The following is a 25,655-nucleotide window of genomic DNA, read 5'->3' on the forward strand; positions in this document are numbered from 1 at the left end:
AAACCCAGGCCCTGCATGTCCCCAGGCACCCTCATTTGTTGACTTCTGTGATCGAAAAAGCCTTGGTTTCATGCATGTCAACATCAGAAGCCTCCTCCCTAAGTTTGTTTTACTCACTGCTTTAGCACACTCTGCTAACCCTGATGTCCTTGCTGTGTCTGAATCCTGGCTCAGGAAGGCCACCAAAAATTCTGAGATTTCCATACCCAACTATAACATTTTCTATCAAGATAGCACTGCCAAAGGGGGAGGAGTTGCAGTTTACTGCAGAGATAGCCTGCAAAGTAATGTCATACTTTCCAGGTCCATACCCAAACAGTTCGAACTACTAATTTTGAAAATTACTCTCTCCAGAAATAAGTCTCTCACTGTTGCCGCCTGCTACCGACCCCCCTCAGCTCCCAGCTGTGCCCTGGACACCATTTGTGAATTGATCGCCACCCATCTAGCTTCAGAGTTTGTTCTGTTAGGTGACCTAAACTGGGATATGCTTAACACCTCGGCAGTCCTACAATCTAAGCTAGATGCCCTCAATCTCACACAAATCATCAAGGAACCCACCAGGTACAACCTTAAATCTGTAAACAAGGGCACCCTCATAGACGTCATCCTGACCAACTGGCCCTCCAAATACACCTCCGCTGTCTTCAACCAGGATCTCAGCGATCACTGCCTCATTGCCTGTATCCGCTACGGAGCCGCAGTCAAACGACCACCCCTCATCACTGTGAAACACTCCCTAAAACACTACTGTGAGCAGGCCTTTCTAATCGACCTGGCCCGGGTATCCTGGAAGGACATTGACCTCATCCCGTCAGTTGAGGATGCCTGTTCATTCTTTAAAAGTAACTTCCTCACCATTTTAGATAAGCATGCTCCGTTCAAAAAATGCAGAACTAAGAACAGATACAGCCCTTGGTTCACTCCAGACCTGACTGCGCTCGACCAGCACTAAAATATCCTGTGGCGGACTGCAATAGCATCGAATAGTCCCCGCGATATGCAACTGTTCAGGGAAGTCAGGAACCAATACACGCAGTCAGTCAGGAAAGCTAAGGCCAGCTTCTTCAGGCAGAAGTTTGCATCCTGTAGCTCCAACTCCAAAAGGTTCTGGGACACTGTGAAGTCCATGGAGAACAAGAGCACCTCCTCCCAGCTGCCCACTGCACTGAGGCTAGGTAACACGGTCACCACCGATAAATCCATGATTATCGAAAACTTCAATAAGCATTTCTCAACAGCTGGCCATGCCTTCCGCCTGGCTACTCCAACCTCGGCCAACAGCTCCGCCCCCCCCGCAGCTACTCGCCCAAGCCTCTCCAGGTTCTCCTTTACCCAACTCCAGATAGCAGATGTTCTGAAAGAGCTGCAAAACCTGGACCCGTACAAATCAGCTGGGCTTGACAATCTGGACCCTCTATTTCTGAAACTATCCGCCGCCATTGTCGCAACCCTATTACCAGCCTGTTCAACCTCTCTTTCATTTCGATCCCCAAGGATTGGAAAGCTGCCGCAGTCATCCCCCTCTTCAAAGGGGGAGACACCCTGGACCCAAACTGTTACAGACCTATATCCATCCTGCCCTGCCTATCTAAGGTCTTCGAAAGCCAAGTCAACAAACAGGTCACTGACCATCTCGAATCCCACCGTACCTTCTCCGCTGTGCAATCTGGTTTCCGAGCCGGTCACGGGTGCACCTCAGCCACGCTCAAGGTACTAAATGATATCATAACCGCCATCGATAAAAGACAGTACTGTGCAGCCGTCTTCATCGACCTTGCTAAGGCTTTCGACTCTGTCAATCACCATATTCTTATCGGCAGACTCAGTAGCCTCGGTTTTTCGGATGACTGCCTTGCCTGGTTCACCAATTACTTTGCAGACAGAGTTCAGTGTGTCAAATCGGAGGGCATGCTGTCCGGTCCTCTGGCAGTCTCTATGGGGGTGCCACAGGGTTCAATCCTCGGGCCGACTCTTTTCTCTGTATATATCAATGATGTTGCTCTTGCTGCGGGCGATTCCCTGATCCACCTCTACACAGACGACACCATTCTATATACTTCCGGCCCGTCCTTGGACACTGTGCTATCTAACCTCCAAACGAGCTTCAATGCCATACAACACTCCTTCCGTGGCCTCCAACTGCTCTTAAACGCTAGTAAAACCAAATGCATGCTTTTCAACCGGTCGCTGCCTGCACCCGCACGCCTGACCAGCATCACCACCCTGGATGGTTCCGACCTTGAATATGTGGACATCTATAAGTACCTAGGTGTCTGGCTAGACTGTAAACTCTCCTTCCAGACTCATATCAAACATCTCCAATCGAAAATCAAATCAAGACTCGGCTTGCTATTCCGCAACAAAGCCTCCTTCACTCACGCCACCAAACTTACCCTAGTAAAACTGACTATCCTACCGATCCTCGACTTCGGCGATGTCATCTACAAAATTGCTTCCAACACTCTACTCAGCAAACTGGATGCAGTTTATCACAGTGCCATCCGTTTTGTCACTAAAGCACCTTATACCACCCACCACTGCGACTTGTATGCTCTAGTCGGCTGGCCCTCGCTACATATTCGTCGCCAGACCCACTGGCTCCAGGTCATCTACAAGTCCATGCTAGGTAAAGCTCCGCCTTATCTCAGTTCACTGGTCATGATGGCAACACCCATCCGTAGCACACGCTCCAGCAGGTGTATCTCACTGATCATCCCTAAAGCCAACACCTCATTTGGCCGCCTTTCGTTCCAGTTCTCTGCTGCCTGTGACTGGAACGAATTGCAAAAATCGCTGAAGTTGGAGACTTTTATCTCCCTCACCAACTTCAAACATCAGCTATCTGAGCAGCTAACCGATCGCTGCAGCTGTACATAGTCTATCGGTAAATAGCCCACCCATTTTTACCTACCTCATCCCCATAATGTTTATATTTATTTACTTTTCTGCTCTTTTGCACACCAATATCTCTACCTGTACATGACCATCTGATCATTTATCACTCCAGTGTTATTAATCTGCAAAATTGTAATTATTCGCCTACCTCCTCATGCCTTTTGCACACAATGTATATAGACTCCCCTTTTTTTCTACTGTGTTATTGACTTGTTAATTGTTTACTCCATGTGTAACTCTGTGTTGTCTGTTCACACTGCTATGCTTTATCTTGGCCAGGTTGCAGTTGCAAATGAGAACTTGTTCTCAACTAGCCTACCTGGTTAAATAAAGGTGAAATATATATATATTTTTTTAAATGTCCAATCAATTTAATTTACCACAGATGGAGTCCAATCAAGTTGTAGAAACATCGTAAAGGATGATAAAGGATGCACCTGAGCTCCATTTCGAGTCTCATAGCAAACGGTCTAAATACTTAAGTAAATAAGGTATTTCTGTTTTGTTTTTTTGTTGTATAAATTAGCTAATATTTTGAAAAACCTGTTTTCGCTTTGTCATTATGGGGTATTGTGTGTAGATTGCTGAGGATTTCAATTTTTTTAATCAATTTTAGAATAAGGCTGTAACTTAACAAAATGTGGGAAAAGTCAAGGGGTTTGAATACTTTCTGAATGCACTGTCAGTCTAGTTACCACATGTATTTAACATTTTTGCTATGGCAAACAGGGAATAGGCCACTTGGCATGTCGCCCTGCTGTGTGCTCACTGCGCTGCACTGTTGTGTGCTGCCAGACACCAGCGGTGCAGTCAAGTTTAAATACGCCAAACCATAATGTTTGACATCCCGATGTTGTCACCATCAACGAAGGCTGATAGACGAAGCAATCGTTGATGTGTACTTACTGATGTCAAAGGCATAGAGGACGTTGCAGGCCCCCTCCGTGTCGTTACGACCCCCCCAGATGTAGATGGTATCGTCCAGGAGCACGGCTGTGTGACCGTAACGCATGTAGGGGACATCCCTGGCATGTTCCCTACCACCTGTTCTCACTGGAGGCAACTTCATCCACCGCAGAGAAACTAGAGAGAGGAGACCGAGACACGAGTATTACTACAGAGAGACACTAGTATTACTACAGAGAGACACTAGTATTACTACAGAGACACGAGTATTACTACAGAGACACTAGTATTACTACAGAGAGACACTAGTATTACTACAGAGACACGAGTATTACTACAGAGACACTAGTATTACTACAGAGAGACACTAGTATTACTACAGAGACACGAGTATTACTACAGAGACACGAGTATTACTACAGAGACACTAGTATTACTACAGATAGACACGAGTATTACTACAGAGAGACACGAGTATTACCACAGAGAGACACTAGTATTACTACAGAGACACTAGTATTACTACAGACAGCCACTAGTACTACTACAGACAGCCACTAGTACTACTACAGACAGCCACTAGTATTACTACAGAGACACTATTATTACTACAGAGACACTAGTATTACTACAGAGTACAGCAACACTATACAATCTATTGAACTAGGCTACTGCATTTAATATATTGAACTAGGCTACTGTATTTAATCTACTGAACTAGGCTACACTACTGTATTTAATCTACTGAACTAGGCTACTGTATTTAATCTACTGAACTAGGCTACACTACTGTATTTAATCTACTGAACTAGGCTACTGTATTTAATCTACTGAACTAGGCTACACTACTGTATTTAATATACTGAACTAGGCTACTGTATTTAATCTACTGAACTAGGCTACACTACTGTATTTAATCTACTGAACTAGGCTACTGTATTTAATCTACTGAACTAGGCTACACTACTGTATTTAATATATTGAACAAAATCAAACAGGTTTAGGACATACACACGTTAAGCTGACCAGAGTGGTAGGAGACATATCAACAGGTACAGGACATACACACGTTAAGCTGACCAGAGTGGTAGTGATTTAGGGAGACATATCAACAGGTACAGGACATACACACGTTAAGATGACCAGAGTGGTAGTGATTTAGGAGACATATCAACAGGTACAGGACATACACACGTTAAGCTGACCAGAGTGGTAGGAGACATATCAACAGGTACAGGACATACACACGTTAAGCTGACCAGAGTGGTAGGAGACATATCAACAGGTATAGGACATACACACGTTAAGCTGACCAGAGTGGTAGTGATTTAGGAGACATATCAACAGGTATAGGACATACACACGTTAAGCTGACCAGAGTGGTAGGAGACATATCAACAGGTATAGGACATACACACGTTAAGCTGACCAGAGTGGTAGGAGACATATCAACAGGTATAGGACATACACACGTTAAGCTGACCAGAGTGGTAGGAGACATATCAACAGGTATAGGACATACACACGTTAAGCTGACCAGAGTGGTAGTGATTTAGGAGACATATCAACAGGTACAGGACATACACACGTTAAGCTGACCAGAGTGGTAGGAGACATATCAACAGGTACAGGACATACACACGTTAAGCTGACCAGAGTGGTAGTGATTTAGGAGACATATCAACAGGTACAGGACATACACACGTTAAGCTGACCAGAGTGGTAGGAGACATATCAACAGGTACAGGACATACACACGTTAAGCTGACCAGAGTGGTAGGAGACATATCAACAGGTACAGGACATACACACGTTAAGCTGACCAGAGTGGTAGTGATTTAGGGAGACATATCAACAGGTATAGGACATACACACGTTAAGCTGACCAGAGTGGTAGTGATTTAGGAGACATATCAACAGGTACAGGACATACACACGTTAAGCTGACCAGAGTGGTAGTGATTTAGGAGACATATCAACAGGTACAGGACATACACACGTTAAGCTGACCAGAGTGGTAGGAGACATATCAACAGGTACAGGACATACACACGTTAAGCTGACCAGAGTGGTAGTGATTTAGGAGACATATCAACAGGTACAGGACATACACACGTTAAGCTGACCAGAGTGGTAGTGATTTAGGGAGACATATCAACAGGTACAGGACATACACACGTTAAGCTGACCAGAGTGGTAGTGATTTAGGAGACATATCAACAGGTACAGGACATACACACGTTAAGCTGACCAGAGTGGTAGTGATTTAGGGAGACATATCAACAGGTATAGGACATACACATGTTAAGCTGACCAGAGTGGTAGTGATTTAGGGAGACATATCAACAGGTACAGGACATACACACGTTAAGCTGACCAGAGTGGTAGGAGACATATCAACAGGTACAGGACATACACACGTTAAGCTGACCAGAGTGGTAGTGATTTAGGGAGACATATCAACAGGTACAGGACATACACACGTTAAGCTGACCAGAGTGGTAGTGATTTAGGGAGACATATCAACAGGTACAGGACATACACATGTTAAGCTGACCAGAGTGGTAGTGATTTAGGAGACATATCAACAGGTACAGGACATACACACGTTAAGCTGACCAGAGTGGTAGTGATTTAGGGAGACATATCAACAGGTACAGGACATACACATGTTAAGCTGACCAGAGTGGTAGTGATTTAGGAGACATATCAACAGGTACAGGACATACACACGTTAAGCTGACCAGAGTGGTAGTGATTTAGGAGACATATCAACAGGTACAGGACATACACACGTTAAGCTGACCAGAGTGGTAGTGATTTAGGGAGACATATCAACAGGTATAGGACATACACACGTTAAGCTGACCAGAGTGGTAGTGATTTAGGAGACATATCAACAGGTACAGGACATACACACGTTAAGCTGACCAGAGTGGTAGTGATTTAGGAGACAAATCAACAGGTAAAGGAAATCCTCAGGATGTGTGTTAGTGATTTAGACCAAGAGAAGACAGTAATGTCAGAAATCATACATGAAGATTAACTGGTTTCAATATTGTTTCCTGAACTACTTCCTTCACAGTACCATTTCCGTCAACCTACTTGTGTTGAAGACATTTACATCTATCTGTGTCAGTGTATCCTAGTCCTCCTCAGTCCCCATGCACACATTATCTGATGTAGCCCTAGACAGTCCTACCAGTTCTTTAGAAAGTCTACAACAGTAACCTACCTGTGTTAAAGATGTGTACATCTATCTGTCTCAGCGTCTCGTAGTCCTCTCCAGAGCAGTACCCTCCGAAGGAGAACACCTTGTGTCCCACGGAGACAGCAGCATGGTTCACCCTCCGCGGCCCTCCTTCCAGGTGGGTTGTCCAGCGTAACATCCCACACTAATAGCGTTCCGCTAGCAGCTAAAGCTCCAATAGCACCACTCCTCACCTGTCCTCCTCTCGGCTCCCTGGCAGCCTGTCACCCTGTACTAGTCCATTACCCTCTCTTCTGCTGTCACCCCATTCACCCTCAAACAGACCTGGGGAAAGAAAGAAACACAAAGACAGAGGTCAGAGAAGTAGGAGAGATCAGAGAGATGTCAGAGTAGTAGGAGAGATCAGAGAGATGTCAGAGTAGTAGGAGAGATCAGAGAGATGTCAGAGTAGTAGGAGAGATCAGAGAGATGTCAGAGTAGTAGGAGAGATCAGAGAAAGGTCAGAGTAGTAGGAGAGATCAGACAGAGGTCAGAGGAGTAGGAGAGATCAGAGAGAGAGAGATCAGGGTAGTAGGAGAGATCAGAGAAAGGTCAGAGTAGTAGGAGAGGTCAGAGGAGTAGGAGAGATCAGACAGGGTCAGAGGAGTAGGCCAGATCAGACAGAGGTCAGAGTAGTAGGAGAGGTCAGAGTAGTAGGAGAGGTCAGAGTAGTAGGAGAGATCAGAGAGATGTCAGAGTAGTAGGAGAGATCAGAGAAAGGTCAGAGTAGTAGGAGAGGTCAGAGGAGTAGGAGAGATCAGACAGAGGTCAGAGGAGTAGGCCAGATCAGACAGAGGTCAGAGTAGTAGGAGAGGTCAGAGTAGTAGGAGAGATCAGAGAGATGTCAGAGTAGTAGGAGAGATCAGAGAAAGGTCAGAGTAGTAGGAGAGGTCAGAGTAGTAGGAGAGGTCAGAGGAGTAGGAGAGATCAGAGAGGTCAGAGTAGTAGGAGAGGTCAGAGTAGTAGGAGAGATCAGAGAGGTCAGAGTAGGAGAGACCAGAGAGGTCAGAGTAGGAGAGACCAGAGAGGTCAGAGTAGTAGGAGAGGTCAGAGTAGTAGGAGAGATCCGACAGAGGTCAGAGTAGTAGGAGAGATCAGACAGAGGTCAGAGTAGTAGGAGAGATCAGAGAGGTCAGAGTAGTAGGAGAGATCCGACAGAGGTCAGAGTAGTAGGAGAGATCAGACAGAGGTCAGAGTAGTAGGAGAGATCAGAGAGGTCAGAGTAGTAGGAGAGGTCAGAGTAGAAGGAGAGATTAGATGTATAGGAGATCAGATATTTAAGGAAACGGTTAGGCTCTAACAGAAAAGGACACTGAGGAGGAGGCAGCATGCAGACAGAGGGGAACTCAGCTCGGATGTTGACAGCTCCTCAGGACCTGCTTGGAGGGTATTTTAGGGGGTGGTCATTAGGGTTGGGTGGTATCTATATTTTGTGCACAAAGGTCCGGTATTTAGGCAGCATGGATCTCGATCCAAGAGGGGATTGATTGTCTCTGCTGTAACCAAGAAGCTTGATTTATTTATTTATTTCACCTTTATTTAACCAGGTAGGCTAGTTGAGAACACCTTTATTTAACCAGGTAGGCTAGTTGAGAACACCTTTATTTAACCAGGTAGGCTAGTTGAGAACACCTTTATTTAACCAGGTAGGCTAGTTGAGAACACCTTTATTTAACCAGGTAGGCTAGTTGAGAACACCTTTATTTAACCAGGTAGGCTAGTTGAGAACACCTTTATTTAACCAGGTAGGCTAGTTGAGAACACCTTTATTTAACCAGGTAGGCTAGTTGAGAACACCTTTATTTAACCAGGTAGGCTAGTTGAGAACAAGTTCTCATTTGCAACTGCGACCTGGCCAAGATAAAGCATAGCAGTGTGAACAGACAACACAGAGTTACACATGGAGTAAACAATTAACAAGTCAATAACACAGATTTTTGCAATTCGTTCCAGTCACAGGCAGCAGAGAACTGGAACGAAAGGCGGCCAAATGAGGTGTTGGCTTTAGGGATGATCAGTGAGATACACCTGCTGGAGCGCGTGCTACGGATGGGTGTTGCCATCGTGACCAGTGAACTGAGATAAGGCGGAGCTTTACCTAGCATGGACTTGTAGATGACCTGGAGCCAGTGGGTCTGGCGACGAATATGTAGCGAGGGCCAGCCGACTAGAGCATACAAGTCGCAGTGGTGGGTGGTATAAGGTGCTTTAGTGACAAAACGCATGGCACTGTGATAAACTGCATCCAGTTTGCTGAGTAGAGTGTTGGAAGCAATTTTGTAGATGACATCGCCGAAGTCGAGGATCGGTAGGATAGTCAGTTTTACTAGGGTAAGTTTGGCGGCGTGAGTGAAGGAGGCTTTGTTGCGAGTGAAGGAGGCTAGTGAAGGTGTTGCTAGTGAAGGTGTTGCGAGTGAAGGAGGCTAACTTGCTAGCTGCTTAGCTAGCAAGTTAGCAAACCTAATACATAGTTGGAGCCCTGAGCTGAATATAATTTATTTGACAAATCTTAGATAGTTAGCATATAGTTAGTTATAAGCAGTGACGGAGCAATCACCCCCCGCGAGACAAGGGAGCCCCCATCTGATTAAATATATATATTATAGTGCATTCAGACCCCTTGACCTTTTCCACATTTTGTTAGGTTACAGCCTTATTCTAAAATGTATTAAATCGTTTTTTTCCCCCTCATCAAACTACACACAATAATGAAATATCACATTTCCAAGAGTATTCAGACCCTTTGGCAGAGATTACAGCCTTGAGTCTTCTTGGGTATGACGCTACAAGCATGGAAGACCTGTATTTCTCGGGGCGGCAGGTAGTCAAGTGGTTAGAGGGTTGGGCCAATAACCGAAAGGTTGCTAGATTGAATCCCCGAGCTGACAAGGTACAAATCTGTCATTCTGCTCCTGAACAAGGCAGTTAACTCACTGTTCCTAGGCCGTTGTTGTAAATAAGAATTTGTTCTTTAACTGACTTGCCTAGTTAAATAAAGGTTAAAAATGAAATTCTCTGCAGATCCTGTGAGCTTTGTCAGGTTGGATGGGGAGAGTTGCTGCACAGCTATTTTCAGGTCTCTCCAGAGGTGTTCGATCGAGTTCGAGTGGCTAGGCCACTCAAGGACATTCAGCGACTTGTCCCAAAGCCACTCCTCATAGTCTTGGCTGTGTGCTTAAGGTCATTGTCCTGTTGGAAGGTGAACCTTCGACCCAGTCTGAGGTCCTGAGCACTCTGGAACAGGATTTCATCAACAACCTCTGTACTTTACTCCGTTCATCTTTCCCTCGATCCTGACTAGTCTCCCAGTCCCTGCCTCTACAAAACATCCCCACAGCATGATGCTGCCACCAACATGCTTCACCGTAGTCATGGTGCCAGGTTTCCTCCAGACGTGAGGCTTGGCATTCAGGCCAAAGAGTTCAATCTTGGTTTCATCACACCAGAGAATCTTGTTTCTCATGGTCTGAGAGTCCTTTAGGTGCCTTTTGGCAAACTCCAAGCAGGCTGTTATGTGCCTTTTACGGAGGAGTGACTTAATCTGGCCACTCTACCATAAAGGTCTGATAGGTGGAGAACTGTAAAGATGATTGTCCTTCTAGAAGGTTCTCCCATCTCCACAGAGGAACTCTGGAGCTCTGTCAGAGGCACCATCGGGTTCTTTGTCACCTCCCTGACCAAGTCCCTTCTGCCCCGATTGCTCAGGTTGGCCCGGAAGACAGATCAGATCTAGGAAGAGTCTTGGTGGTTCCAAACTTTTTCCATTTACCAATGATGGAGGCCACTATGTACTTGGGGACCTTCAATGCTGCAGAAATGTTTTGGTACCCTTCCCCAGATCTGTGCCTCGACAGAATCCAGACTGGGAGCTCTACGGACATTTCCTTTGACCTCATGGCTTGGATTTTGTTCTGACATGCACTGTCAAACTGTTGGACCTTATATAGACTAGAGGTCGACCAATTAATCTGCATGGCCGATTTCAAATTATAACAATCAGTAATCTACTTTTTTGGATACATTGCAATCCATGAGGAAACTGCGTGGCAGGCTGACCACCTGTTACGTGAGTGCAGTGTCAAAAGGACCTTGTGGCTACCAAGGAGCCAAGTTAGGTTTAATGCTAGCTAGCAACTTCTTATAAAAAAACAATCAATCGTCACATAATCACTAGTTAACTACACATGGTTGATGATATTACTAGGTTAACTAGCTTGTCCTGCGTTGCATATAATCATTGCGGTGCTTGATAATTTATCATTGAATCACAGCCTACCTCAACTTTGCCAAACGGGTGATGATTTAACCAAAGTGTATTTGCAAAAAAAGCACATTCGTTGCACAAATGTACCTAACCATAAACACTAATGCCTTTCTTAAAATCAATACACAGAAGTATATTTTTTTAAACAACACATATATCTGCTGTTTCCTGAAGTCCACGATCGTCTCCTGTGTTTCGTTGACGTTGAATGAGAGGTTGTTTTACTGACATCACACTCCGAGGGCCCTCACCTCCTCCCTTCAGACTGTCTCATCATTGTTGGTAATCAAGCCCACTACTGTTGTGTCGTTTGCAAACTTAATTAAGTTGGAGGTGTGCATGGCCACGTAGTCGTTGGTGAACAGGGAGTACAGAAAGGGGGCTGAGCACGCACCCTTGTGGGGCACCTGTGTTGAGGATCAGAGAAGTGGTTTTTGTACCGTCACCAGCTGGGGGTGGCCCGCCTGGAAGTCCAGAAACCAATTGCACAGGGCGGGGTTGAGACCCAGAGCCTCCAAATTGATGAGCTTGGAGAATACTATGGTGTTGAATGCTGAGCAAAAGTCAATGAACAGCATTCTTACATAGGTATTCCTCTTGTCCAGATGGGAAAGGGCAGTGTGATGGCATCGTCTGTGGACCTGTTGGGACGGTATGCAAACTGAAATGGGTCTAGGGTTGCCGGCAAAGTGGAGTTGATATGATCCTTAACTTCATGACGACAGAATTGAGTGCTACGAGGCGGTAGTCAGTTCAGTGATCTTTGCCTTCTTAGGTACAGGAACAATGGTGGCCATCTTGCATCTGGGGAGAGCAGATGGGGATAGGGAACGATTGAAGATGTCCGTAAACACTCCAGCCAGCTGGTCTGCACATGCATTATGGGGTATCGTGTGTAAATGTATTTAATTCATTTTAGATGTAATATAACAAAATGTAATATAATAAAATGTGGAAGGGGTCTGAATACATTCCAAATGCACTGTGGTACTGAGATACAGTACCAGTCAAAAGTATGGACACACCTACTCAATCCAGGGTTATTTTTAATATTCTCTACATTGTAGAAAAAGTGAAGACATTAAAACTATTAAATAACACATATGGAATCATGTAGTAACCAAAGTATTAAATCATTTTATATTTGAGATTCTTCAAAGTAGCCACCCTTTGCCTTGCTGACAGCTTTGCACAGTCTTGGCATTTTCTCAACCAGCTTCATGAGGTAGTCACCTGGAATGCATTTCAATTAACAGCTGTGCCTTGTTAAAAGTTCATTTGTGGAATGTATTTTACATTCCTCCTAAAGTGTTTGGAGCCAATCAGTTGTGTTGTGACATGGTAGAGGTGGTATACAGAACATCGCCCTATTTGGTAAAACACCAAGTCCATATTATGGAACAAACAGCTCAAATTAGCAAAGAGAAACGACAGTCCATCAAGACATGAAGGTCAGTCAATACAGAAAATGCCAAGTAGAGGTGTGTTTCATTATGACAAGAAGCTATTTTCATGTTTTATTAGTTATAAATACGAATCAAAATCACACGAGAACAGTCACGCAAATCCATAACACAAATTGTATTGCACACCAAATCAAAGTAATCCAGATTTATTGACCAAAATAACAGATGCAACAATATAGCTTTTGGTAAAGGTGGAACAGAGCACCAAACAACTCCTATCTTCAAGTCTTTATAGACAGATAGTCATATCTTGTTGGGCGATCTCAGAGCTGCTCTTAACCTGCAGGAAAACACAATGTCAGTACGTATCAAACACAGCAATAACAATTCCACCTCTAACCTGACATTTTATTGTACCTTAATTCTGAATAGCTCACCTGAAGCAGAAAGCCTTGCCGTCCGAGGGCTTCCTGTTTGACATGAATCAGTTAAGCACTCTGTCCTCATGGGAAGAAAGGAACATTGTATGTGTCTTGTTTCTTTTTGAAATGAAGTGCTCTCACTTGTATTTGCTGGGTGACAGCTGATGTCTTCCATCCTTGTATTCTGTCAAAAGACAAATAGGACACGTTCATTACACAATAACTATCAAAGCACATGTAAAAGGAAGAAGCAGATAAGCATCCAGTCTTGCATCAGACTATCCATGTTTGGAGTTCAGCAGTCATAAGTCCAGTCTGGACACACACACACACTACAAGTCAAAAGTTGACACCTACTCATTGCAGGGTTTTTCTTTATTCTTACTATTTCCTACATTGTAAACTATTAAATAACACACATGGAATCATGTAAGCTAAAAAGGGTACACAGAGGAGACTGCATGAATCAGGCCTTCGTGGTCAAATTGCTGCAAAGAAACCACTACTAACGGTCGCCAATAAGAAGAGAGAAGAAACACGAGCACTGGGCATTAGACTGGTGTAAATCTGTCCTTTGGTCTGATGAATCAAATTAGAGATATTTGGTTCCAACCACTGTCTTTATGTGATGCAGAGTAGGTGAACCGATGATCTGTTGGTGACAAGGCACACTTAACCAGCATGGCTAACACAGCATTCTGCAGCGATACGCCATCCCATCTGGTTTGCGCTTAGTGGGACTATTATTTGTTTTTCAGCAGGACAATGACCAAACACACACCTCCAGGCTGTGTATTTGCTATTTCACCAACAAGGAGAGTGATGGAGTGCTGCATCAGATGACCTGGCCTCCAAAATCCCCCGACCTCAACCAAATTGAGATGGTTTGGGATGAGTTGGACCACAGAGTGAAGGAAAAGCAGCCAACAAGTACTCAGCATATGTGGGAACTCCTTCAAGACTGTTGGAAAAGCATTCCAGGTGAAGCTGGTTGAGAGAGTGCCAAGAGTGTGTAAAGCTGTCAAGGCAAAGGGTAGCTCCTTTGAAGAATCAAAAATTTAGTTTGATTAAACACTTTTTTGGTTACTACATGATTCCATGTGTGTAATTTCGTAATTCTGATATCTTCACAATTATTCTACAATGTTGAAAATCGAAAAGTAAACAAAAACCCTTGAATGATGTACATTTTTGACTGGGTCTGTCTATATAAAACACACGCACAGTTGAACACTTTTTTTCAACTATTCCACAAATTTCTTGTTAAACTATAGTTTTGGCAAGTCGGTTAGGATATCTACTTTGTGCATGACAAGTAATTTTTCCATTAATTGTTTAGACAGATTATGTCACTTATAATTACACTGTATAACAATTCCAGTGGGTCAGAAGTCTACATACACTCCATTAGTATTTGGTAGCATTGACCTTAAATTGTTTAACTTGGGTCAAACGTGTCGGGCAGCCTTCCACGGACGGGCTTCCCACAATAAGTTGGGTGAATTTTTGCCCATTCCTCCTGACAGAGCTGATGTCTGCACACGCTTTTTCAGTTCTGCCCACAAATGTTCTATAGGATTGAGGTAGGGCTTTGTGATGGCCACTTCAATACCTTGACTTTGTTGTTCTTAAGGCATTTTGCCACAAATTTGGAAGTATGCTTGGGGTCATTGTCCATTTGGAAGACCCATTCGTGACCAAGCTTTAACTTCCTGATGTCTTGAGATGTTGCTTCAATATATCCACATACTTTTCCCCCCTCATGATGCCATCTATTTCGTGAAGTGCACCAGTCCCTCCAGCAGCAAAGCACCCCCACAACATGATGCTGCCATCTCCATGCTTCACGGTTGGGATGGTGTTCTTCAGCTTGCAAGCCTCCACCTTTTTCCTCAAAACATAACAATGGTCATCATGGCCAAACAGTTCTATTTTTATTTCATCAGACAAAAGGACATTTCTCCAAAAAGTACAATCTTTGTTCTCATGTGCAGTTGCAAACCGCGGTCTGGCTTTTTTTTAATGGCGGTTTTGGTACAGTGGCTTCTTCCTTGCTGAGCGGCCTTTCAGGTTGTCGAAAAAGGACTCTTGTTTTTAAGGACTTTTGTACCCGTTTCCTACAGCATCTTCACAAGGTCCGTTGCTGTTGTTCTGGGATTAATTTGCACCAAAGTACTTTCGTCTCGAGGAGACAGAATGCATCTCCTTCCTGAGTGGTATGACAGGTGCGTGGTCCCATGGTGTTTATACTTGGGTACTATTGTTTGTACAGATGAAAGTGGTACCTTCGGGCATTTGGAAATTGGTCCAGACTTGTGGAGGTCGACAATTTTTTTTCTGAGGTCATCGCTGATTTCTTCTGATTTTCCCATGATGTCAAGCAAAGAGGCACTGAGTTTGAAGGTAGGCCTTGAAATCCATCCACAGGTTCACCTCCAATTGACTCAAATGATGTCAATTAGCCTATCAGAAGCTTCTAAAGTCATGACATCATTTTCTGGAATTTTCCAAGCTGTTTAAAGGCACAGTCAACTTAGTGCATGTAAACTTCTGACCCACTGGAATTGTGATACAGTGAATTATAAGGGAAATAATCTGTCTGTAACCAATTGTTGGAAACATTACTTGTGTCATGCACAAAGTAGATGTCCTAACCAACTTGCCAAAATTATAGTTTGTTAAGACATTTGTGGAGTGGTTGAAAAATGAGATTTAATGACTCCAACCTAAGTGTATGTAAACTAGTTTTAATGACTCCAACCTGAGTGTATGTAAACTAGTTTTAATGACTCCAACCTGAGTGTATGTAAACTAGTTTTAATGACTCCAACCTGAGTGTATGTAAACTAGTTTTAATGACTCCAACCTGAGTGTATGTAAACTAGTTTTAATGACTCCAACCTGAGTGTATGTAAACTAGTTTTAATGACTCCAACCTGAGTGTATGTAAACTAGTTTTAATGACTCCAACCTGAGTGTATGTAAACTAGTTTTAATGACTCCAACCTGAGTGTATGTAAACTAGTTTTAATGACTCCAACCTGAGTGTATGTAAACTAGTTTTAATGACTCCAACCTGAGTGTATGTAAACTAGTTTTAATGACTCCAACCTGAGTGTATGTAAACTAGTTTTAATGACTCCAACCTGAGTGTATGTAAACTAGTTTTAATGACTCCAACCTGAGTGTATGTAAACTAGTTTTAATGACTCCAACCTGAGTGTATGTAAACTAGTTTTAATGACTCCAACCTGAGTGTATGTAAACTAGTTTTAATGACTCCAACCTAAGTGTATGTAAACTAGTTTTAATGACTCCAACCTAAGTGTATGTAAACTAGTTTTAATGACTCCAACCTAAGTGTATGTAAACTAGTTTTAATGACTCCAACCTAAGTGTATGTAAACTAGTTTTAATGACTCCAACCTAAGTGTATGTAAACTAGTTTTAATGACTCCAACCTAAGTGTATGTAAACTAGTTTTAATGACTCCAACCTAAGTGTATGTAAACTAGTTTTAATGACTCCAACCTAAGTGTATGTAAACTAGTTTTAATGACTCCAACCTAAGTGTATGTAAACTAGTTTTAATGACTCCAACCTAAGTGTATGTAAACTAGTTTTAATGACTCCAACCTAAGTGTATGTAAACTAGTTTTAATGACTCCAACCTAAGTGTATGTAAACTAGTTTTAATGACTCCAACCTGAGTGTATGTAAACTAGTTTTAATGACTCCAACCTGAGTGTATGTAAACTAGTTTTAATGACTCCAACCTGAGTGTATGTAAACTAGTTTTAATGACTCCAACCTGAGTGTATGTAAAATAGTTAATGACTCCAACCTGAGTGTATGTAAAATAGTTAATGACTCCAACCTGAGTGTATGTAAAATAGTTAATGACTCCAACCTGAGTGTATGTAAAATAGTTAATGACTCCAACCTGAGTGTATGTAAAATAGTTAATGACTCCAACCTGAGTGTATGTAAACTTCCGACTGCAACTGTATATATTTTATTTTTATGTAACGTCTATTTAATAAAACTGCACAGAAAAGACCAGAATTAAAATGCTTTGCTTGCTTACCTGAAGTAGAAAAAAACAGTTTGTAAATCCTCCAGGTTTGACAGATTGTCATTTCTTGCATCAACTGAGTTGACTGAAGAATGTTCCATGAATTTCAAAAAGTCCAACATTCCTAAAATGTCTCAAGACGTAGCACTATTTGACATGTCTTGAAGAGGCACAGAAAATGTCTCCGGACATTGCATTGACATGTCTTCAAAATGTTTAAGACGTTAGACATCTTGAGACGTCTCAATTGCATGTCTCAAGACATCAAGACCAAGGCGATGGGTATATATATAATGTCTGTGTCCAGTTGCAGGTGGTTTGTTTGAATTTAGAAAATGCTCTGAAAACACTCCATGAAGTAATCCAACACAGCTGTTGGGTCGATTTCAAATCTTTGATCTGAGACAGGTTGGTCCACCCCAAAGTGCCACGTCATGATAGCCATCACCTGTCTCAATCAATGAAAGAAGTCAGAGGAAGACGCGAAGCGAGAGGTTTTACTCTGCCCATGAAAAATAAGCCTACAAAATGAAGAATTTGTGTATGGAGGTCAATGAGATTGTGGTCAACAAAATTATTTAATTTCTAATATGCTCCTTGCTGGATTATTTGATCTAATAGAAGTTGTTAGGTTGTTACGAATGCACTGATAAGTGGCATTTCAGCAAAACCTTGAAAAAAAACCTGACTTGATATCAATGTTGTTATAGAGAGAGGACTCATCATGGACCCATTTTAACATGGACATTGAGGACTTCTACTAGGGGTGTGAACGTTTTAATGTTAAAACGTTTAAACGCAGTTGGGATCCTTAACGTTAAGAAAAATCCCTAACCGTTTTTTCAGGCAGTTATCACAAAACATCATTTCAGCGTTCTAGCCGACAGTCTATAAAGGCCTAGGGGAAGTTATAGCCGACAGGGTATAAAGTAGAGTAGAGGTCGACCGATTAATCGGAATGGCCGATTATTTAGGACAGATTTCAAGTTCATAACAATCGGAAATCTGTATTTTTTTTGGCGCCGACTTACCTATTTTTTCTCTTCTTTTTTTTTTACACCTTTATTTAATCTTTATTTAACTTGGCAAGTCAGTTAAGAACACACTTATTTTTAATGACGGCCTAGAAACGGTGGGTTAACTGCCTCGTTCAGGGGCAGAATGACAGATTTTCACCTTGTTAGCTCAGGGGATCCAATCTTGCAACCTTTACAGTTAACTAGTCCAACGCAATAACAACCTGCCTCTCTCGTTGCATTCCACAAGGAGACTGACTGCCTGTTACGCAAATGCAGTAAGCCAAGGTAAGTTGCTAGCTAGCATTAAACTTATCTTATAATAAACAATATCATAATCACTAGTTAACTACACATGGTTGATGATATTACTAGTTTATCTAGCGTGTCCTGAGTTGCATATAATCTGACTGAGCATACAAGCATCTAAGTATCTGACTGAGCGGTGGTAGGCAAGAAGCAGGCGCGTAAACATTCAAACAGCACTTTAGTGCGTTTTGCCAGCAGCTCTTCGTTGTGCATCCAACATCGCGCTGTTTATGACTTCAAACCTATCAACTCCCGAGATGAGGCTGGTGTGACCGAAGTGAAATGGCTGGCTAGTTAGCGCACGCTACTCGCTCTGAGCCTTGGGGTGGTTGTTTCCCTTCCTCTGCGTGGGTAACGCTGCTTCGATGTGGTGGCTGTTGTCGTTGTGTTGCTGATTCGAGCCCAGGGAGGAGCGAGGAGAGGGACGGAAGCTATACTGTTACACTGGCAATACTAAAGTGACTATAAGAACATCCAATAGTCAACGGTTAATTAAATACAAATGGTATAGAGGGAAATAGTCCTATAATTACTATAATAACTACAACCTAAAGCTTCTTACCTGGGAATATTGAAGACTCATATTAAAAGGAACCACCAGCTATCATATGTTCTCATGTTCTGAGCAATGAACTGAAATGTTAGCTTTCTTACATAGTACATATTGCACTTTTACTTTCTTCTCCAACACTTTGTTTTTGCATTATTTAAACCAAATTGAACATGTTTCATTATTTACTTGAGGCTAAATTGATTTTATTGATGTATTATATTACATTTAAATAAGTGTTAATTCAGTATTGTTGTAATTGTCATTATTACAAATACATGTATAAAAAATAATAAATAAAATCGGCTGATTAATCGGTATCGGTGTTGAAAAATCATAAATCGGTTGACCTCTAGTAAAGGCCATGGGGAAGTTACAGCCGACAGGGTATAAAGGCCATGGGGAAGTTACAGCCGACAGGGTATAAAGGCCATGGGGAAGTTACAGCCGACAGGGTATAAAGGCCATGGGGAAGTTACAGCCGACAGGGTATAAAGGCCATGGGGAAGTTACAGCCGACAGGGTATAAAGGCCATGGGGAAGTTACAGCCGACAGGGTATAAAGGCCATGGGGAAGTTACAGCCGACAGGGTATAAAGGCCATGGGGAAGTTACAGCCGACAGGGTATAAAGGCCATGGGGAAGTTACAGCCGACAGGGTATAAAGGCCATGGGGAAGTTACAGCCGACAGGGTATAAAGGCCATGGGGAAGTTACAGCCGACAGGGTATAAAGGCCATGGGGAAGTTACAGCCGACAGGGTATAAAGGCCATGGGGAAGTTACAGCCGACAGGGTATAAAGGCCATGGGGAAGTTACAGCCGACAGGGTATAAAGGCCATGGGGAAGTTACAGCCGACAGGGTATAAAGGCCATGGGGAAGTTACAGCCGACAGGGTATAAAGGCCATGGGGAAGTTACAGCCGACAGGGTATAAAGGCCATGGGGAAGTTACAGCCGACAGGGTATAAAGGCCTAGGGGAAGTTACAGCCGACAGGGTATAAAGGCCTAGGGGAAGTTACAGCCGACAGGGTATAAAGGCCTAGGGGAAGTTACAGCCGACAGGGTATAAAGGCCTAGGGGAAGTTACAGCCGACAGGGTATAAAGGCCTAGGGGAAGTTACAGCCGACAGGGTATAAAGGCCTAGGGGAAGTTACAGCCGACAGGGTATAAAGGCCTAGGGGAAGTTACAGCCGACAGGGTATAAAGGCCTAGGGGAAGTTACAGCCGACAGGGTATAAAGGCCTAGGGGAAGTTACAGCCGACAGGGTATAAAGGCCATGGGGAAGTTACAGCCGACAGGTTATAAAGGCCATGGGGAAGTTACTTTAGGCTACTTAGTGAATTTGCAAGGCATGCAAAACAGTGCGAGATGCAGATGACCTTCCTCTCCCTCGCACTGGCCTCGTCACTAATGGTGCCTCCCTCTCCCTCGCACTGGACTCGTCACTAATGGTGCCTCCCTCTCCCTCGCACTGGCCTCGTCACTAATGGTGCCTTCCTCTCCCTCGCACTGGCCTCGTCACTAATGGTGCCTTCCTCTCCCTCGCACTGGCCTCGTCACTAATGGTGCCTTCCTCTCCCTCGCACTGGCCTCGTCACTAATGGTGCCTTCCTCTCCCTGGCCTCGTCACTAATGGTGCCTTCCTCTCCCTGGCCTCGTCACTAATGGTGCCTTCCTCTCCCTCGCACTGGCCTCGTGCTCTTCACTAATGGTGCCAGGTCTCTTCACTAATAGTGCCTTCCTCTCCCTCACACTGGCCTCATCACTAATGGTGCCCGTGTCTGTTCAGTCTGGTATGTTGAGTGTAGAATATCCTAGCCTATTCATGGCACTGATGTCTTCGGGCCAGAGTAGCATACCCTACGTTTTCTCTCACGCTTTTCAGACATAATAATGGAATGTGGCACCTTGAAAGCGCCTCGGCTACGGCATGTCTGTCTCTTAGTGTTGGCTACACTACGTTTTTTAAATGCTGACAACAAAAAAACATTCTCTAGTGATTTAACTGACATTTGACATCAAGTAAAGTCCATCACTAGGCAGCCAGAACTGTCAATCAAATCATATTGAGCTGCAGCGTGCAGCCTGCTAGACTGTACGCAGACCACTCTCCTAAGAAAAGTACTTCAAAGTTTGTTAAATACTGTGACTTACCAAGACATCTAGTAGAAATAAAACACATCTAGCCATCATAACATAAAAAAAGTGTGTAGAAAACACAGCAGTGACAATTGTTGTCATCAAGGAAACCCTACAGAACATTTTACACAAGAGCATAATTCTGTCTGAAAAAGACCTGATGCAGCACTGTTTTTAATTGTCTGAAAAGTTGTCATATGTCACTATTGACATGTGACTGTTACTGCGTTCTGTCTCAAGGCTTGAGGTAGACGTCATTTCATTGTCCAACCCTAGAGGTCAAATATACATAACATAATCATTATTCTGCATTGTGAATGGATGTGGAATTGTACAATTTTGGGTTTTAAAAAACGTCATGGTCATTCGAGTAGCTTGTCACTATTATAGAAAGTCTTGAGAGAAGATGTAATATAGACAAGGCAGCAGCATACACATTGCTGAATTAATTCATGGAGCAAAAAACAATAATAATAATATTTTCTAAATTCCAACACAGACATTTTAGAAGATACGTTTGAGAAGGAAGATAGCGTTGCCAAGTTAAAGTCGGTTGAAAATGAACCTATCCTGTAAAGGGTAGTGGAGAATCACATCTGTAGCTCTGATCCTCTCTCAACCAGTGTTTCCGCTGTTCCAACCACCTCTAACCTTAAACAGCGCTCATAAATAAACCCTCTGAGGATTAATACACCCTTCTATTTCCAGATGACCTCACGGAGAAAGACCACTACCACAGGTCACCTGCTAAAGCACGACTACCGACTGATTTCAGGAAATAACATGGTTCCTCAGCTATCTAGCTAGCATGATAGCAAGAAATATACGATCTAGCCAGATAGCTGCTAGCTAAGATCTGAGTTTCAAAATCTAGCTGGCTAAACGTCTGTGTCAAAGCAGCATCAATGAGTTAGACACCTAACTTGCCTAAATATTCTGACATTTTTATTTAACCTTTAAATTAACTGTGCAATCAATTGGCATAATCTAATTGACTTAACCAAATACATAAGTTTATCTTAATTAAATCAGAAAAATCCATAGTTATTGATGGTTGTTTAGCTATGAAAGTTACCTGGTTAACTCATTGATCCTGTAGTGTACCAGTGCTGCTAGCTGACAAATAAATCTAGCTTTCTCACACCTTGGACCCTCCCTCCTACACACTGCTGCCACATGCCCATAAGTAGGTCATGTTAACTAACGTTACCTGGCTAGAGTAGCAAACCAGCCAACTAGGTTGATTTTACTGATTCAAAATGTCCACACATCGGGAATAATACATTTAAAACACATCTGAATAATGTTCACACATCTTTATAAAGTCCACGCAGCTTATTTTGACGACTATAGTAACTCTAGTACGAATAAACAGTCAACTGGGCAAATGTTCCTGGTTAACTAACAACTTCTAGTTAACTCACCTACATCTAGTTGTCTCTTAGCAAACACCTCATTCTGTATCAATAGAAGCCAGAAAGCTTCGTAAACCAGCTAGTTCGCCAACTTAACTAACATTACCCTTAGTTCGGATATAACTAACGTTAGACAACATTGAACGTGACTAAAAACTAGTTAGAGAGGAAACGCATATACAACTTTGTCCAACTGTAAAGTAGCTTCTTTGTGGCTAAATAGACAGCAACCCACACGGTGGCTAAGCTAACGACCAACGGGAGATCTATTCAACCACTGACATCACCAACTTCCACGGGTGAGCCAGATATATATATATGTGTGTGTATTAATAACAGATGTAACTCAGCGTATTAGCGCAAACATGTATGTTTGTTAACCGACGTTACCTTGGACGCTGGATCCACTCTCCTCTCAGCCCTCGGGAAGTCTTCTTCTTCTGAGGTTTAACTTCTTCTTTTTCTGAGGTTTAACGGTGCTTGGAATCCAATGTGTTGCATTACCGCCCCCTACAAGACTGGAGTACAACTCCCTAAATACTTTACTTGAGGGAAAAAAAAGATGTCCTAAATAAATAGCCTATCATCTAATACTATACTCACTCTCTTCAAAATTATACAAAATAAAATGAACACCGCCCCCCTACTCCACTAATGAAAAGTATTTATTCCTACCTCATGCCATCACCCTGAAAGGATGAGACATCACCACTTAACACACCCTGTGTTCTGCTGTCAAGTCTCACACACCCAAACACCTCTCTGCAGCTGCCACCACAACCTCAGTTGATAACAGTTGATAACCATTGCTATAAATGCTAAAAATCCAATCTTACTGAAACGTATATCATTTTTTGTCCTATCCCTCTGTACTGGTATATCTCTACTACTCTCACCACTCCTCCCTTATAACCCATCTTCCTCTACTTTCTTCACTGCCTCAGCATATGACAACTTCTGGTCTACTCTGACCCTCTCTCGCACGGGACGTGTCTGATCCACCAGCTCCATGGGCATCCCTACAATTCACACATTCCACTACTTTCCCCAATACTACACATTCCTTTGTCTCATGCCCTTCTGCACATTTCTCACACCTTGGACCCTCCCTCCTACACACTGCTGCCACATGCCCATAATCGTGACACCTGTAACACCGTAATGTATTCAGCACATACACTCATACAGGATGACTTATATATCCTAACTTCTCTTTGTCAGGTAAAGACTCAACTTCAAAACTCAAAAGAACAGACAATGACTCATTCATTAACAAACCACCTCCTCTTTTTTCCACCATCTTGATCTTTCTTTCTCTAGGGACTCCATTCCCATCGAGGCGTCCGCCCTCGACCGGCCACAAAAAAAATAGAAATAGTGGCACAGAGAATAACTATTAAAAATAACATGGCTATACAGTATATAAGGAGTAGAAAATAACATGGCTATACAGTATATAAGGAGTAGAAAATAACATGGCTATACAGTATATAAGGAGTAGAAAATAACATGGCTATACAGTATATAAGGAGTAGAAAATAACATGGCTACATACAGAGAGTACATGTACCAAGTCGATGTGCAGGTGTACGGGGTAATTGAGGTAGCTATGTACTGTACATATTCAGTAACAACCAAAAGTTTGGACACATCTAGTCATTCCAGGGTTTTTCTTTATTTTTTTAAACAATTTTCTACTCTGTAGAATAATAGTGAAGACATCAAAACTATGAAATAACACATGGAATCATGCAGTGGTGACCAGTCATTCAGGTTTTTGGGGGGCTTTCCTGTTTTGCATATTATTTTGGCATTAATTTGTGTCACAATGGGGATAAAGATATATCATTGAGTTAATTAAGCCACATACAAACATGGTCTCTTTTTTGCTTTCTTGAGTAAGGCAGCTCCAAAATGCAGGGGTTTCAGCCTAGCTCGGTGCTTTCTATGGTGGTGGGGCAAGCCAGCAGACAATATGCAGTGTTGCGCCGTGATTGGCTCAGTGTTTTAGTCACTCATGGGGACACGACGTCACCGCCAAGTCTAAGGGTAGACATAGAAAATTCTAGCCCCTTTGAGTGCTGCCATAGAGTTACATTAGAAGTGCCCATCCAAGAAGGCTCAAAGTCATTGGCCACAGATAAAATGATGTCAAATCACATTATATCTACATTAGCTTTAATTGTCAACATTATACTTTCTAAATATTAGTTAGCAGTCATCATCATCAATCAAGTCGACAAACAACTGGCAAATCCTTTTTTTAATCTAAAATCTAAAATATATTTTTATTTGCTTAATACTTTTTTGGTTACTACATGATTCCATATGTATTATTTCATAGTTTTGATGTATTCACTATTATTCTACAATGTAGAGAATAGTAAAAATAAAGAAAAACCCTTGAATATGTCCAAAATGTTGATATACAGTGAGGGAAAAAAAGCCATTGATCCCCTGTTGATTTTGTACATTTGCCCACTGACAAAGAAATGATCAGTCTATAATTTTAATGGTAGGTTTATTTGAACAGCGAGAGACAGAATAACATTTTAAAAATCCAGAAAAATGCATGTCAAAAATGTTATAAATTGATTTGCATTTTAATGAGGGAAATAAGTATTTGACCCCCTCTCAATCAGAAAGATTTCTTGCTCCCAGGTGTGTTTTATACAGGTAACGAGCTGAGATTAGGAGCACACTCTTAAAGGGAGTGCTCCTAATCTCAGTTTGTTACCTGTATAAAAGACACCTGTCCACAGAAGCAATCAATCAATCAGATTCCAAACTCTCCACCATAGTCAAGATTAAAGATCTCTCCAAGGATGTCAGGGACAAGATTGTAGACCTACACAAGGCTGGAATGGGCTACAAGACCATCGCCAAGCAGCTTGGTGAGAAGGTGACAACAATTGGTGTGATAATTCGCACCTAGAAGAAACACAAATGAACTGTCAATCTCCCTTGGCCTGGAGCTCCATGCAATATCTCACCTTGTG

General features: G+C 42.6%; 1 protein-coding gene across 2 annotated transcripts in view; it reads right to left on the reverse strand.

The window, feature by feature from the left end:
* The window catches only part of LOC109884163 (kelch domain-containing protein 3-like), a 128,922-nt gene extending 105,764 nt beyond the window's left edge, over positions 1–23,158 (reverse strand). The window contains exons 1-3 of one of the 2 annotated variants that reach the window (XM_031804605.1): positions 23,047–23,158; positions 7,040–7,339; positions 3,805–3,981 (exon numbers count right to left, since the gene is read on the reverse strand). In XM_031804605.1, coding sequence (XP_031660465.1) covers positions 3,805–3,981; positions 7,040–7,193 — 331 coding nt within the window. In that variant the 5' untranslated portion in view covers positions 7,194–7,339; positions 23,047–23,158. The remainder of the gene's footprint in view (positions 1–3,804; positions 3,982–7,039; positions 7,340–23,046) is intronic. The other variant, XM_031804606.1, reaches the window with a different exon arrangement.
* Positions 23,159–25,655: the final 2,497 nt, after the last annotated feature.

The sequence above is a fragment of the Oncorhynchus kisutch genome, linkage group LG25 (assembly GCF_002021735.2).
Source record: "Oncorhynchus kisutch isolate 150728-3 linkage group LG25, Okis_V2, whole genome shotgun sequence".
Taxonomy (NCBI): domain Eukaryota; kingdom Metazoa; phylum Chordata; class Actinopteri; order Salmoniformes; family Salmonidae; genus Oncorhynchus; species Oncorhynchus kisutch.